This window comes from Solea senegalensis, unplaced genomic scaffold (assembly GCF_019176455.1).
Source record: "Solea senegalensis isolate Sse05_10M unplaced genomic scaffold, IFAPA_SoseM_1 scf7180000014154, whole genome shotgun sequence".
NCBI lineage: Eukaryota > Metazoa > Chordata > Actinopteri > Pleuronectiformes > Soleidae > Solea > Solea senegalensis.
In genome coordinates this window covers 1-15,321 of record NW_025320977.1, presented here as the reverse complement: position 1 = coordinate 15,321, position 15,321 = coordinate 1, and the positions used below count along the sequence as shown (strand labels likewise).

General features: G+C 39.9%; 2 protein-coding genes across 2 annotated transcripts; one reads left to right on the top strand and one right to left on the bottom strand.

Annotated features, from left to right (window-relative positions):
• Positions 1 to 304: 304 nt before the first annotated feature.
• nuf2 (UF2 component of NDC80 kinetochore complex) lies at positions 305 to 4,946 on the top strand. The gene is made up of 13 exons (XM_044016094.1): positions 305 to 530; positions 1,155 to 1,229; positions 1,379 to 1,455; positions 1,950 to 2,011; positions 2,151 to 2,248; positions 2,648 to 2,721; positions 2,839 to 2,932; positions 3,012 to 3,074; positions 3,193 to 3,330; positions 3,408 to 3,548; positions 3,688 to 3,863; positions 4,004 to 4,139; positions 4,227 to 4,946. The coding sequence occupies exons 1-13, from the start codon at positions 408 to 410 to the stop codon at positions 4,332 to 4,334; spliced, it is 1,365 nt and encodes a 454-aa protein (XP_043872029.1). The 5' UTR covers positions 305 to 407; the 3' UTR covers positions 4,335 to 4,946.
• Positions 4,947 to 5,942: 996 nt separating this feature from the next.
• LOC122760898 (cilia- and flagella-associated protein 57-like) lies at positions 5,943 to 14,964 on the bottom strand. Its single transcript, XM_044016093.1, has 21 exons — positions 14,676 to 14,964; positions 13,654 to 13,967; positions 13,118 to 13,377; positions 12,412 to 12,586; positions 12,135 to 12,287; positions 11,823 to 11,962; positions 10,904 to 11,069; positions 10,700 to 10,813; positions 10,397 to 10,609; positions 9,852 to 10,025; positions 9,611 to 9,772; positions 9,231 to 9,386; positions 8,937 to 9,030; positions 8,675 to 8,853; positions 8,416 to 8,589; positions 8,183 to 8,341; positions 7,710 to 7,853; positions 7,500 to 7,616; positions 6,842 to 6,976; positions 6,602 to 6,745; positions 5,943 to 6,530 (listed from the first exon to the last, which is right to left on the bottom strand). The coding sequence occupies exons 1-21, from the start codon at positions 14,830 to 14,832 to the stop codon at positions 6,357 to 6,359; spliced, it is 3,504 nt and encodes a 1,167-aa protein (XP_043872028.1). The 5' UTR covers positions 14,833 to 14,964; the 3' UTR covers positions 5,943 to 6,356.
• Between the last annotated feature and the right edge of the window lie 357 nt (positions 14,965 to 15,321).

Here is a 15,321-nt window from a genome sequence, read left to right as displayed (position 1 = left end):
CATAATTATGAGATGCTAAGTTATCAAAATTGTGAGATATCTCATAATTATGACTTAGTATCTCATTATGACATAGTATAGACATACTGTATGTTTTCTTTTCAAAATGATGAAACGGGCTTCTATATAATTGTGGGTACTGTATAATTATATAATAATTGTAACAATTTTTTGATCTTTCCTCGTGTGTCTTGCACTACAAGAGGCGCAGGCACAGAGGGCGCTGGTGAGTAAATGTGCCACCGCTTTCCACTATAGGAGAAGAAGAAGAAGGACAAACTGACCAATCAGAAGCGCCGTTTACGAATCAACAAGGAAGTATTTGCAAGGCGCCAATTTTGTTTTTGTGAAAATCGCCGACGTTTTTCTGTGTTTCTCATTATTTAGTCACCAACAACATCGCGACAATGACTGAAAACACGTTCCCCGTGTACAGTGCGGATGCTATAGTGAACTTTTACCGAACAGAAGTTCTCACTGGTCAAGAAGCCAAACACTTAACGAAGAGCGACCTAACTCCTACCCCGAAGGTAACGTCCGTTTCCCGACTCACTGCTGTCACTGTCCGCCGCTGCTAACAACACTGAAGCCAACTCAACTATTTGCGTTTTATGCTTTTTATTAAAATGTCTGAATTTGCGGCTTATGACAAAAACCGTGACTTCGTGCCTTCACAGTAACCATTTATTTAAAACAGACATATTCTGTTATGATAAAGAGGCGCATCCTCTTTGTCAAACTATGTTTGGGTGTAACAATGAGAGTAACAACGTAAAATACAGTACTAGTAAATAACACTAACATTATTTTGTTTGGCATTATTTTGTGGTCGCTTTTGTGCAGTGTGCCGTTAATCTTTTTTTTTCTTCTTTGTCTTTTATAGACAAAGCTATAGCCCTAGCTATTGAGTACAATATGAATAACTCATAAGACAGTTACTACTTGTATCATTACATCATAACTTGATTAAAAACTACATGTTACATAGTTGTGAATGAAAGAGAATTAAATATAGCACTTACACACATTTATTATACTACCACCCAAAGCAAAATCTGCCCAAATTAACAGCATTGGTAAATTATCATTATGAATTAAATGTTTTTTTTGTATCTTTTCTTTTTAAATATTAACCTGAAAATTCTCTCTTCCAGCCAGGGACAGTTCAAACACTGTACATGAGAGTGCTGCATCTTCTGTATCGTTTCAGACCTGAGTGTCACTCCATGGTGAGAACTGTATTTATTCATAAACCTCCACATCAAGGAAATCAGTTCAACTTTTGTCACGTTCAGCAGCTAATATTTACAGATATAATCAAGTGGTGAACAGTCTGGATGTTGTACTCAAGCTTGGTATGTTTGTTGTTTTCCGACAGGTTCCACTTCTGGAGAACATTCAGTATCCAGCGTATCAGGAGGGTGCGACGTCTATCATGAGTGTCTACATACGAATGTGAGTCCTGTGTGTTAATAAGCAGCAAGATCCAGATTTTGACTAAACTAACATTTTTAAAGCCAGAGTTAGAGTTATTAATGAAAATGTCAAAAACTACCCTATTTCTCATGATTGATTTGAAGAAAAAAAAATCTTTCATCAAAATCCATTTAGTTTCTGAGAAATACTTTTCACTGACTGATACACAAATAGATGTGGTCAGAAACATAACCCTCTTACCACAGGTAAACATATACACAGCGCTTAAGGCATATTTATTAACCCAATTGATTCACCAATCCCAAGAAAAAAAATAATTTTAACATCTTTGTCAATGACAGCTTTGTTTTCCAAGATTATTGAATATTACTTGGGACATTTCACATTATGCACTTGTGATAAAAATGTTGATGGCAACTTAACATGAATAGATACCTCTTTTATGGTTGATATATACATACATTAACTATTTGTATTTATGTAATAATAACTTTGTTTATTATCTGTTATAGGCAGCAGTTTCTGCCTATGTGCTTGGTGTTTGATTTCTCACTCAATGACCTTCTAGCCCCACGTAAGTAAATGTATTTTTTTGTTTTTCATTTTGTTACAATAAAAATGAAATTAACATGTTAATTACGTTAATGTTAACTTAATTAACATTTACTTGTAACCAGTGCTTTGATAATCACAGCCCTTCTGTTCTTTTCCAGAGAAACAGAAGACTATCACTGTTCTCAGTGCAATCTTGAACTTTCTTCACTTCAGGAAGCAGAGAATGGAAATGGTCTTGGAGAAGCAGGCCAAATATGTATGTAACATTAGCTCCTAGCCCCACCCACACACACACACACACACCCACCCACACCCACACATATACATGAGGTTAGCCATGCTCTAATCTGACAATTATATCAACCTATCTATTTGAAAAGACAATACAATAAAATGTCTCAATAGATTGATGACTACCTTTCTGGTGGCAATGATCTAAACAGAGTTGATTTTAAAATGCATAAAAATCCTTTGACTAAACATTTGTGCTTAACGTGGTATTTAAGTCTTGGACATTTTTCTAAAAATAACCAACATTGTTGGCCACCTGGTTTCTTAGTGCAAGTTTTTTCTGAACGCTGACATGTTGGGAATCATTATCCTGCTTTGTGTTTGGAGTTTCACACAATGTTACAGTGAGTTGCTCTGTTTTCAGAGGGCAGACATGGACAGGCTGCAGGCCTACACAAGAGGCAACAAAGAAGCTGAGAAAAAGATCAAGGCGCTGACGTAGGTCTTGTGTGAACCTTGTGACATTTGTGATACTTTTCTTGTTTGTTTGGTTAGAACATGAAACACAGTTGACATGTCCATGTGTATAGATTTTTCTTGTCCTTTCTCGTTCAGTACCATCCCACCGGAGCAGCAGGCTGAGGCAGAGGAGCTGGCGGCCGCGCTGTCTGAGCTGCAGGCCACCACCATGCATGAGTACCAGGAAGTGGTAAGTGATGACAAAAAATATGGTCACAATAACAAACCCTGCTGTCAAGTTAAAGTGAAATAAACTTGTCCTTTTTCAGAATGTGAAGAATGACTGCATCGCTGAGTGGAAAACCAAAATTGCAGAGAAGTCTCAGAAGCTGGTAACGTGCCTGTGATTTATATCTTTATTAATTAATGTGTATTTTTGTTTGAAAGATGATAAGACATCCAAACTGTAAGAACCAAATCTGATTCTGTGTGTGTGTGTGTGCGTATCAGGCCCAGGTGAAAGTGGACGTGAGCAACATGAAGGAGGACATCGGCAAACTCAAGTCTCAGATCGTGGAGTCTCCAGAGGAACTGAAGAGTCAGATGGAGAAGATGAGGGAGAATGTCAAGAATGTCAAGAACTCCATCGTAAGTACCAGGGAAAATGGGAGCTGGCATGATGTATGGAACGAGGTGTGATGAGTTTTCCATATCACTGATTCCAGAAAGAAACAGACGAGCGTGTGGTGGAGCTGCAGAACATGGTGCAGGGTGTGACTCATACTGAGGCTGAGATCCAGCAGATGTACAACCTGCTGCAGGACCTGGAGAGCAGCATGAGCAACACCAAGCAGAGACACGAGATGGTAAGTGTTCATGTCCTCTGTATTTCATATTTCACATCATTCTTTTCAAATACGGTCCCCACCCCCTGCTTTACGGCTTGACATTGTGCCTACAGAGTAAGCTTATTTTTGATGTGTGTGTGTGTGTGTGTGTATGCAGCAACAAGACTTGACTGCTCAGTATGAGAAGAAGCAGAAGGAGCTGAAAAACCTGTGTGTGGAGGAAGCTCAGATGAAGCGCGCTCAGGGAATGAAGCTGGACAAAGAGTCCAAACAAAACATCCGGAGACAGATGAAGAAAGAGACGATGGAACAGCATGTTCAGGATGTTATGGGGTATTTAGTAGTTTTGACATTATGGAAATGAAATAAGTTGTTTTCAAACATGAAATCTTGAAAATATCTTGAAATTTGATTCTCCAGTAGATCATCTGTAAAATAAATGTATTGAAAGGTTAAACTTACTTACTCTCCAGGCAGTGTAACCAAATCCATCAGAAGCGTGAAGAAATGGCTGAAAAAATCCAAGAGATCTCCAGAGAGACGCAGCAGCTGAAGGCCAAGATCCAGAGCCTGAGAGACGTCTGCAGCAAAGAGACGGAGAAGGCTCAGGTACAATCACTCACAACTGTCTGCTTTCACTGTGTGCAGTGTGTTCGTTCATGTTTTGACACTCACCTCTCGTTCCTCTGTGTTCAGGCTCTGTACGATACTCTGTCCAATTCAATGGATGATTTACACGGAAGAATCGACACCCACATCGTGGACCTGAAGCAGGATGTTGTCAGGATGTCTGCAAACTTTTAAATAGATCCTCTTTCAACACCCATTTATGTTTAATTCTACAAGTCATTTTCATCATTTCTATTCTTGTTACTGCGTATCTGTCATGTTTTACTGTTCTGACCTTTCTGATGTACATAGTATCCATGATTTAACCTTACATGTCTTATTTTCAATATTTGTAAGACAACTTCAACTTGTAGTTTGAGTGCTCAACCATACTTTGTTGTACGTTGGAACTGTGTAATATGTAAATGTTTTGTGAACTGTTTCAAAAAAACACCCCAAATGTAAGCCCACTGTTATTTTGATTTTTACTATAAAAAATGTTTTGGTCAGTTAGAAAATATCAACACAGTTGAATGTTGTGATTAACTATTGTGAGGTGGTGTGGTAGAATGGATGGGTAGACGAGAGAGCTAGAGAGAGTTCTGCTCAAGCTGCATTGTACAACCCTGGCAAAAATTATGACATCATCAGTCTTGGAGGATGTTCATTCAGTTGTTTAATTTTGTAGAAAAAAAAAGCAGATGACACAAAACTAAAGTCATTTCAAATGGCAACTTTATGGCTTTTAAGAAACACTAAAATAAATAAAAAAAATGATGGAATCACTCAATTCTGAGGAAAAGATTATGGAATCATCCTGTAAATGTTCTTTCCCAAAACTAACACCTGCATCAGATTAGATCTGCTCGTTAGTCTGCAGTTAAAAAGGATTGATCACACTTTGGAGAGCTGTTGCACCAAGTGGATTGAAATGAATCATGGCTCCAACACGAGAAATGTCAACTGAAATAAAGGAGAGGATTATCAAACTCCTTAAAGAGGGTAAATCACCACGCAATTTTGCAAAAGATGTTGGTTGTTCACAGTCAGCTGTGACTAAAATCTGGACCAAGTACAAACAACATGGGAAGGTTGTTAAAGGGAAGCATACTGGTAGACCAAGGAAGACATCAAAGCGTCAAGACAGAAATATGTCTTGAATACAGAAAATGTAGTTAACGTCTGTGACCGAACTGTAAGAAATCGCCTACAGGAAATGGGATTTACATGCAGAAAAGCTAAACAAACACTATCATTAACACCTAAACAGAAAAAAACAAGGTTACAATGGGTTACAATTGATGAAGAGTACTGGTTGTCACTCATTAAGTCCATGCCTCAGAGACTGCAAGCTGTTATAAAAGCCAGAGGTGGTGCAACAAAGTACTAGCGGTGTGTTGAAGTGTTCTTTTGTTTTTCATGATTCCATCATTTTTTTTCCTCAGAATTGAGTGATTCCATCATTTTTTCCCTCTGCTTGGTCTAAAAATGTAACTGTTACTACCACAATTTTTTAGTGTAAACTTTTAGTGTTTCTTAAAGCCAGAAAGTTGCCATTTGAAATGACTTTAGTTTTGTGTCATGTCTGTGATCTGCTTTTTTTTTCTGAATGAACATCCTCCAAGACTGGTGATTCCATATTTTTTGCCTGAAAAAGAAAACCTGAACCTTTGAGTTAAAACCCAACACAGTTCTGTCCTCCGTCCTTAGCCAGACCAACCGTACCTGAGTTTGAAGCTACTGACCAAAATGTATTTTTTTCCAATTTGTGATATCACATTAAAAACATGCCACATCAACAAACCGACTGAACCTGTTTTTAATGAACTCGGGATTTGAATACAGCCTGACCCAAATTGAGTTCCACCAGACAGGATCAGTTATCCACCATCCCACAATATACTATAATGTGAATGGCAGTAATTTGAATAATGGCATATTTGAAACATCACAATTTATGTCCTGCAGCAATGAAAGATGATCAGGATAAAAAGTTAAAATGAATGAGCCACAACACATCCTAACCCATACTTCAGATGACCCCTTTATTTCATCTACATTTACACTGAATTGTAGAAATATAATACTTAATATTCAAGGTTATCTTCATTGTAAATATGAGATTAAATTGTGTTGCCATTTTACTGTTATCATTTTTTTTAATCATCCCTGAAGTACTTTGTCCCAGTGCTGCTCCTATAGTTTGACAACAGTTTTTTAACTGACGTTTTCACGCTCAGGTTCCTTTTTTGGTCCTTCCTCTGAGTTTGGACGTGACTTGTTGGATCTCTTGTATGTGAGCAGCTGAGCTTTGTAGTCTTTAACCTGACTCCTCACTAAACGCAGCTCCTTGCGCAGTTCGTTGATTTCAGTGATTAGAGTCACGTTCTCCTGTAGGGGGCGACAGTCACTGTTAGAATACCGTCTGTGTTAACGGCGTGTGCAGCGAAGAGTTCATTCACCTTCATGATCCTGGCATACACTCGCTCATGCTCCTCGGTGGATTTGGTCAGCCTCGTTTTCAGACTGTTCACCGTCCTCTCCAGGTGATCACGATGGCCGCAGAAAGCCCTCTGAACATCTTCGTCGACACTGCTTTTGTCCACCTTGGAAACAGCAGGCACAAGGTTTGCATATGGACTGCATTTCTTAGTGTATGTGAGAGTACACACAAGTACTAAAAGACTAAATGAACCACTCACTCCATCAGCCTGTGGCACGTAGCGGGCATAGATCATCTGCACACTGTCCTTAAGTTTCCTTGGCTCTTGAATGAAGCCAACACAGTTATGAAGGTCTGACTTGAACCGCTTCAGATGTGTCTCCAAATCTTTCACCTGGCCACAGACAACACCCATTTATGTTTAATGCTACACAATAAAATAACGTTGCATACATATTTGTATTATATGTGTACATACAAACATGAGTTATACTTTTTAGACTGTTACAGCATAGAGCATTTCCAAAGGACAGCTGTGCTTTTCTAAGATACACTTGCAAAGTAGATGTCTTTAGTACAGACATTTACCTCAGTCTAAGTCTTCCTAGCTTCTGATTGGTTATTTCAGACACATGTGATATGTGGTGACCAGTGACCAATGTTGTTGTGTGTAACATGCAGCCACTCACACAACACATTGAACTCTGGTAAAATATAAATGGATAATGATAAGAAGGGTGGATTTCTACTGCTTCTTGATATGAGTAGTTGTAGTAAAGTTAAACACATTTATACAGTATATATTATATACATATTACATGTTACACATTTGCTCCATGGGTGGAGCCTGAAAAGTACACATGTGAACTGAAAAGTTGGCATGTTGCGGTGTGTTAGTGTTTAGTATGTGCACTGACTTTCTGCATCTCCTTGTGCATCTCCTTATCTCTGGTGGTCAGTTTGAGTCTCAGGTCGGACACAGTGAGCTTCAGCTGAGTGTTGCTCTTCTGGCTTTGCACCAGCTCCTCCTGCAGCTGTCGGAGAGCACAAACAGCATGGGACATTTACTATTGGGAACATTTACTTGCTAGGGTTTTTTCTTTTATGAAAGCCGAGTATATCGAAACCTGATGGATCCTCTCCTTCTTCTCAATGATCTCGTCTTGTTGTGGCTCAGTCTGCTTCTTAAGCTCACTGCACTGGAAATCCAGAACAAACTTCAGCTTCTCCAGCTCCTGGTTCTTCTTCTTCAAGCCAGCGATGGTCTTATCCTGCATCAGCACAGAAGTATGGAGGGATTTCAGAGGAGGAAGCTACTGTGAGTTATAAGATAAGACACTTTTTAGGAGAGCATGTTCACGACCTAAACCATGTCGCATTCCCACAATTGAATTGACATTACTTCTTCAAAGCCAGGGTCCACAATTTAAATTGTTGAATTTAGCCGTTTCATCCTGATAGCCATCAGTAAAAAAGGTTTTTTAAAAGTTGTCTGTAATAAACACAACTAATCATTTCATTGAGATCTAATCTGTCACTATTTTATAACTTTGCTTGTCTTATTCAAAGTAGTGCAGTGTGAAGCCCTGATTACAGACACCTTGTCCTGGTTGGTCTTTTCATGTCCAGCGATCTGTCTCTTCAGGTCTTCGATGTCACTCTCCAGGGAGCGGATCAGTCTCAGCAGCCGCTGCCGCTCCTGCTTCAATTTGTCTATGTCTGTGCCCTTGTCTTCAATCTGCCTCTGCAGACTGTGGACCTGAATGAGAAGCACACAAGGCGAAAGATGAGAATAAATTGTTCTGACTCAAAATAAAAGTCAAAGTCTTTTACCTTTTGGACCATGATACTGCTTTCTCCCTTCAGATTTGTGTTGGTCTCTTTTTCCGTGCGTAGCTGCTTCTCATATTTGATTTGGATGTTGTGGATCATCTTGTCCTCATCCTCCTCCACCTGCTTTATCATTTCTTTAAACTCCCGGATCTGCTGCTGTGCATCCTCCTGACACTGCATAAAAAAAACATAAAAGCATGACAGAGCTCAGGGGTCACGCCTCACTAAAGCTCTGCCATCCTCCTGCTTGCTGACTGACCTGAGCCTTCTCCTGCAGCTTGGCTTCATAACTCTGTGTCAGTTCCTCCAGGGCTTGGACTCTGTGATCCTCTGCAGACTTGAGCTGCTTCTCAAAGTCATCCTGCATCCTCTCACACTTTGCTTGAAGATCCTGGAACCTCGTATGCTCCACAATCAGCTTCTGGCTGTAGGAGGTCTCTTCATATCACAGATAAACACAATGATCATCGTAGGAAGACAAATGAATACTTTGTTGATAGTGATGACACCAATTCACTCACCTAAATCTTCAAGTTCTTTGGAATGTGTCAGAGTGAGCTCTTCAGAGCTCTGCTGGTGCTCACAGTCCTGCTTTTCCATCTCTGTCCTCATGGCCTATAGAGACAGTATTGAGAACAAACAATAATACTTCAAAAAAAGGAAATCCATTTATGCATTCCCCTTGCATGTGATAATACCTGAAAGGAAAGTAATTTATGAACTATTTTAGATTACAAAATAAAAATATTTTTTCTTTGACCTGAAACTGTGATCTTAAAAATTAAATTGTACACAGTCGGGGGTTACTAGCAGACCTGCTGTGTATTTTGCAGAGATTGGATTTGCTGCGTAAACTTGTCAGAAATCTCCTTCAACCTCTCGTTGTAACTCATGTCCTTCAGGCGGAGCTGGTACTCGTTCTCCATCTGCATCTCCTCCAGATGCATCTTTAGCTCCAGCATGTTCTGCGTCTGCAACACAAATGCGCGCACGCACACAAAATGTGAGAAAATATTCACAGTTTGCCTCAAAACTGATCTCAACATATTTTTAAAAAAATCACATATGGATGAAATGAATCAACACATATGTTAGACAGATTCATATCTATGTATGCATAAACAATTGTACCATGAGCACATGGTCTACAGCTGGAGAATGAAAGTAAAATGGCCTAATGCCAACATCCACTGACCTTTTCCTCCAGGTCTGACTTGGTGACAAGAATCTCTTCGGTGTGGATGATTTGCCTGTTGCTCTTCAATCCTCGGCCTTCCTTATCAATGATCTTCCATATCAAGAGACAGCCATCGTCAGACGCTGTCAGCAGGAACTGATCATCGGACGTGATCTCCATCTGAGGAACGTGCAGTATAGGGTTAGTGGATTTCATCTCAGTTTAATGGCGGTACACATGACAGTCATACTTGACCCACCTTGGAGACTGGGCCACAGTGAGCCTGGTACATGATCCAGTCCTTCTGAATGGGTAATGGGTATTTAATGGCCCTGATGGTTCCACTGGAGGTCCCAGTGAAGATGACCCTTCCAGAGTGTGACACGGCGACGGCAGTTTGAGCTATCTCATCACCAGGAACCTCCCTCAGGACCTGTACAAACAACAAATCCTCAACAAGAACATTCCTGTCAAATTACTCTCACAGTGTTACATGACTTCATGTGTTTAATATATTATAATACTGGTGCAGAGGAAGCGCATATATATGATATTTGTAACATTATTAGCAAAAGACAACAACTGTCAATATTATTGGTTTAGTTGATGTTATTGTCAAATGTAATGGTCCAAGTTTCCAAACCTGATTCTTTAAAACAATAATTGTGAACAAATCATAAAGCATATTCCACTACATTCACATTTTATAGCTTAAGAACATAATAGTCAGTATATTTAAATGTAAAAAAAAATAAATAAAAAAACTTCATTTAAGAGATACAGTAGAGTTTTGCTCCTACTGACTTGACAGTCTTGGATCTCCTTCAGTGTGAGGTCAGTTCCCACAGCCAGGATGGTCGCACAGTCTGAAGAGAAGGCCACGCCTGTGTAGCCACAGGACTTGAGGACGCTCTCTGACTCACGCTTGCCAGTCTGTGTGTTCCACTCATACACCGCACCATCCATCCCACATGACACAAGCCGCCTGTCATCCAGGCTCCATTTAACACCACGGATCTGCCCAAAACAAAGATGTCTGGTTAATGTCAAATGTGACGGTGGGTCTGCTGTAGAATGTGCAGTGCATTGTCGTCACGGCGGTCTCACCTTTCCATTGTGGCCCTTCAGAGTGAGGATATTTTCAAAAGAGGTGACTGAGTAGATGTGAATTATATTTCCATTGACAGCTGCAAACATGTGGCCACCATTGCTGAAAGCGCACTGAAGAGGGAGGAGGTGAAAGAGTCCATGAAGTCATCCATGCTCGGCAGACGGTGTGAACAAACACAAAACACAAATATACACCCCCACCTCTCTGCAGCCGCGAACATTAAACTCCTTGAACGTGCGAATGTCATCGATAACCAGGTTCATAAGTCTGAGTTTGTCTGAAAAGCCGACCAGGATGAAAAGGCCAGAGGGATGCAGAGCTACGCTGTGTGCCTCTTCCTGGAATCCCTTGTATAGCTCCAACACTCTGTGAGACAATTGACACAGAGCAGCAATGAAGCATGTCTTCAATGTTTAACACTTGAACCTCAGATTCATCATGCCTTTAACTTGAAAAGACAACAGCCTATTACGTGTGCCCGATGTTCGCTATTCTTTGGCTTATAAACACATCAATCTGCACCTTAAAAGGTCAAAAGAATAATCAAATGTACTTTCCTTATGATAAGGGTCTAGAAGGGAATATCTTTGTTACGAATTAAAAACAGTAACAGTAGTTCATTTATACTTCAAGTGTCAGCAAAACGATTTTATTAAGAGCTTAAATCAACAAAATAAATTATAATTTTAAATTGTACAACCATCCTTCAATTTACTGCTGCCTAGCACTAAGAACGTGTGATATAAATGTAAATACATGTTATTAGTAAATAACTGTAGACCTAATTTATCTCATTAAACCATTCACTCTCACACCTACTGTCAATTTTGAGTGTCCAATTTACCTCTGCAGGTGTTTGGACTGTGGGAGGAAACCAGAGAAAACCCATGCACATGCAAGTATTGCATTTTCTTGAAAAATCTTCTAATTTTTTAGTTTCTTCTAGTTTAGTAAACACTGCAGAAATTATGAAAATAACTTGTCTACAGATACTTTTCCTAAATATGTTTTAATGTTGGCATCCCTGAACTGTAAGAACTGTAAGAGAAGGATGAAAAGGGCAGTGAGATATAAAATAGAATGACCCACAGGATTTGGGAGTAATCTTGTCAACTTTACTTTGTCTCGTAGTTCCAGATGCGAACAGAGCGATCCAGAGAGCTGGTGGCTGCAAGGGGCTTCCAAAGGCAGACGGATAAACCAGTGATGGACTTGCAGTGGAAGGACTGGGACAGAAACTCAAAGTGTGGTTGTTCTTCCTAAAAAAAACAAGACATTTAAAAGAGCTAAGGTCACTACAATGATCTGGAAACTATCACCAAAGAAAGTCAGCTGAAAGCCAGTGTAGGGGCAGTACTGTATGTGCAACAGAGGAAATGTAAGGAGATGAAGGCACAACAATGAATACCTTTTTTTGCTGAACAGTACTACCTTGCTGATGTCCACAGAGGACAGGCTGATGCTGTACAACTGTCCTTGGTCTGTGCTGATGGCTAGAGTCTCCTCTGCTGGACTGATGCACATGGTGTCAACCTCCTGTCTCTCAGCTGTGGTCACCTCATCGCTGTGTGGGTCTGGAGGGATCTGTTGGAGAAGCGTGTGTATTTTAGGATGTGTCCTCTCTGATACGTCTACATCTGTGGGTGTAATTTGGAAGTGACTGATTCTGCTACAGTGTCACAGTTGCCTTTTTAGCAAAAACCTTTACCTTAATCTCCCTGCTCCTCCTGTAACTGTCCTCCTCTGTCTTTTCAAAAAGACACACAGTGCCCAGACCCACTGAGCACACAAAGCCCTTGGAATAGGACAGAATGGCAGTTATGCGAGAGGCGGTAGATGCTTTATCCGTGTCAGGGTCTTTGATCATCCTTGTCCCAATTTGCCTGCAAAAACAAAACAAAAACATTCACTGCTTTACGTTTTCTCTCTCTCCCCATTTATCCTAGTGCATAACAACCGGTTTACTCACTAGGGTAAAAACTAGGGGGATTATCATGTGAAAAATAGAATTTCTTCAGTTTTGGTAAATGGCTACTTTATTTCAGATCCTAATGTTCCTAATGTTCAAAATGTATTAACAATGTTTCACCCTTCACCCCTTACAGCTGGGTTCTTAAAACACTTGCGGGGCCCGCCAGTCAATTTGATCCGGCCCCCCACTTAATATAAAGTCATGTTTATTATTATTATGTTGGTCAGTTTCTTTATTTACAGAATAATGTTGCATCATAAATACATTTTATATTGTTAACTATTTATAGTTCCATATCAAAGCAAACACTTCTATTTTGAAATTCTAATAAATATCATCACAAATGTCATCATCGCTATGATGACCATATATATATATATATATATACATACATACATAAAATGGCTACCCTAAAATAGGCCTTTGTGGAGTGCATTGTGACCTGTCTGGCTGCTCGTGCAAAGCCTTATAAGATGTGTTGATCTCTCTCCGCAGGTCTCCGGACTCAAACACCAGCAGCCTGCCAGTGTCCGTCCCCGCCACCACCCGCTCTGCCGTCATCCAAGTATGACACAGGAAACTGATGGACTCCACCTTTGGGAAGCTGCTCTGTTTCAGGGCTCCCTCTGTGTAGCGGAACAGCTTGAACACACCAGTTCCGCTCACACACAGCTGCATGTTGTTGTGTGGGTTGAAGCTGACCTGATGAAAACATACATGCTGTTTAATTACAGCAGGACTGTGACAGTAGGAAGTTGTTATTTTGTCTGCTACAACAAAGTGCTGGTGACACAAAGGAACAGCAGACTGGACGAGGTGAAGTGTCAAAGGGAAAATGGCAACAATGAACAAGAAGTCGATCCACATACGTATGTTGCTGCTGAGGAGACGGCTAATAACTGAAAATGATTTTACACACACGTTTTGTAATATGTACATGATGACACTCTATATGCTCCACTGCATGAAAGGTCTCACCTGGGTGACAGGGTTGTTTGAGTTACTGGTTTTCACTGTCGCCAGGACTTTCTGCTTTTCCCAAAGCCACAAGATCAATGTCCACTCTGGGTCTCCTGATTGGCCAATTAGATACTTGGAATCCGGGGAGAAAGCCATGCATACAAACTCTCCGACAGGGATATCACCTGCAGTCACGACTTTCCTCTTCCTGCCCTGCTCGTGCTGCAGGTCAAACACAGTTATGGTGGCCTTCTCGCCACGCTCCGACACTGCCAAATAACGCCGGTTAGCACTGATGGCCAAAGCTCGCATGTCCTTGCTTTTCTCTGAGCCTGCAGAGGCAAACAGAAACACCAACAGGAGTGAAATAGCCATGATTTCGAGGGAGAAGGTATCTAGCGAAAAGGTTTAAACCAGATTAGTGCTGCAACTAATGATTATTTACCTAATAGATGAATCTGTCAGTACTTTTTTTTGTTAATCAAGTAATCAAATAGTCTATAAACTGTTGAAAAATGTTGATCAGTGTTTCTTAAACATGTAAATGTTGTTCTCGAATGTCTTGTTTTTGTCCACAAACCAAAATCATTCAGATTTACTGATTTGGTTGTTACAGTATATGGAAAACCTCTGAAAGTATCCTCTGAAAATTAGAAAACTTTTTAATTCTTTAAAAAAATACTTCGACCAATTAAACGATTATAATCATATAATTAATAATTGATTAACCAAGTAATGTTTCAGTCCTAAATCATAAATATACAGCTGGGAAAATGTTATATCTGAGAAAGTAAACAACAAGATGCTGAAAAAAGTTAAAATTCTCACAGTAAACAAGTTGCCAAAGACATTAACACACATATATTACATAGAAAAGATTAATTACAGCAATAATGAAACGTTGCTGCATTTTATTTATTTATTTTTCTTATTGTTTGATTTGTTAAGTACTGTTTCCATTTTTTAAAACATGTTTAAGATTCTCGTTCTCTCATCTCACACACGTGACATGACTGTGACGTTTAGGATCACTTTCTTACCTGGAATGAACCTCTGACATCTTTGTACCGTGTTGTAACACACAACGTTGTTTCCACAGGGAAAAACCACGGTTTGCTCGTCGAAGAAACACAAATTATTAGTCACACCTGTTCGTAGACCGAAGATGAAGTGGGACTGAGCGACTACAGTCGTCATTTTTCACCGTAATTATTATTTAAAGCCGTGAAAAAAACTCCAAGTAACATACAAACTTAAATTTGAACTATATTGAAAGTCAGAGAGGCGCATAAGGGACGTAGCAAACTCACTGCGTCAGGTTGAGCGAGGTTAGCGTCACGTCGCCAGGCAACTCACGAAATCTCGCGAGAATCCTAGAACCCATGAAAAGTTCCCAAAGAATCCTCCAAAAATTGTTGTTTACCGCTTCCTGCATTTACACCACAAACGTTCAGATGCGTACGAGGGAAACTATTTTGCCAGTCAATTCATCATATCTGTATTACTTACTTAAAGACGCGCTTAATCTCGCGGGATTTCAAAGGTTGCCTAGGAACTCGATTCGATCATCTGCCAATGTGATAACCAATCGAGGTTCATGTTTAAGATTCTCGGTATATTTTACTTATTATTTTATGCTTCAACACACACATCTCATTAGATTGATAGCAGTAAATAACTAGTTAT

Excerpts from the sequence above, each read along its gene's own strand:
- nuf2 (XM_044016094.1), top strand. The coding sequence starts at position 408 with ATGACTGAAAACACGTTCCCCGTGTACAGTGCGGATGCTATAGTGAAC. Across the intron at positions 1,456-1,949 it reads ATGAGTGTCTACATACGAAT|GCAGCAGTTTCTGCCTATGT; the intron begins GTGAGTCCTGTG and ends TATCTGTTATAG. Across the intron at positions 2,249-2,647 it reads TGGAGAAGCAGGCCAAATAT|AGGGCAGACATGGACAGGCT; the intron begins GTATGTAACATT and ends CTCTGTTTTCAG.
- LOC122760898 (XM_044016093.1), bottom strand. The coding sequence starts at position 14,832 with ATGACGACTGTAGTCGCTCAGTCCCACTTCATCTTCGGTCTACGAACA. Across the intron at positions 10,610-10,699 it reads TGAAGGGCCACAATGGAAAG|ATCCGTGGTGTTAAATGGAG; the intron begins GTGAGACCGCCG and ends TGTTTTGGGCAG. Across the intron at positions 6,746-6,841 it reads ACGTGCCACAGGCTGATGGA|GTGGACAAAAGCAGTGTCGA; the intron begins GTGAGTGGTTCA and ends GCTGTTTCCAAG.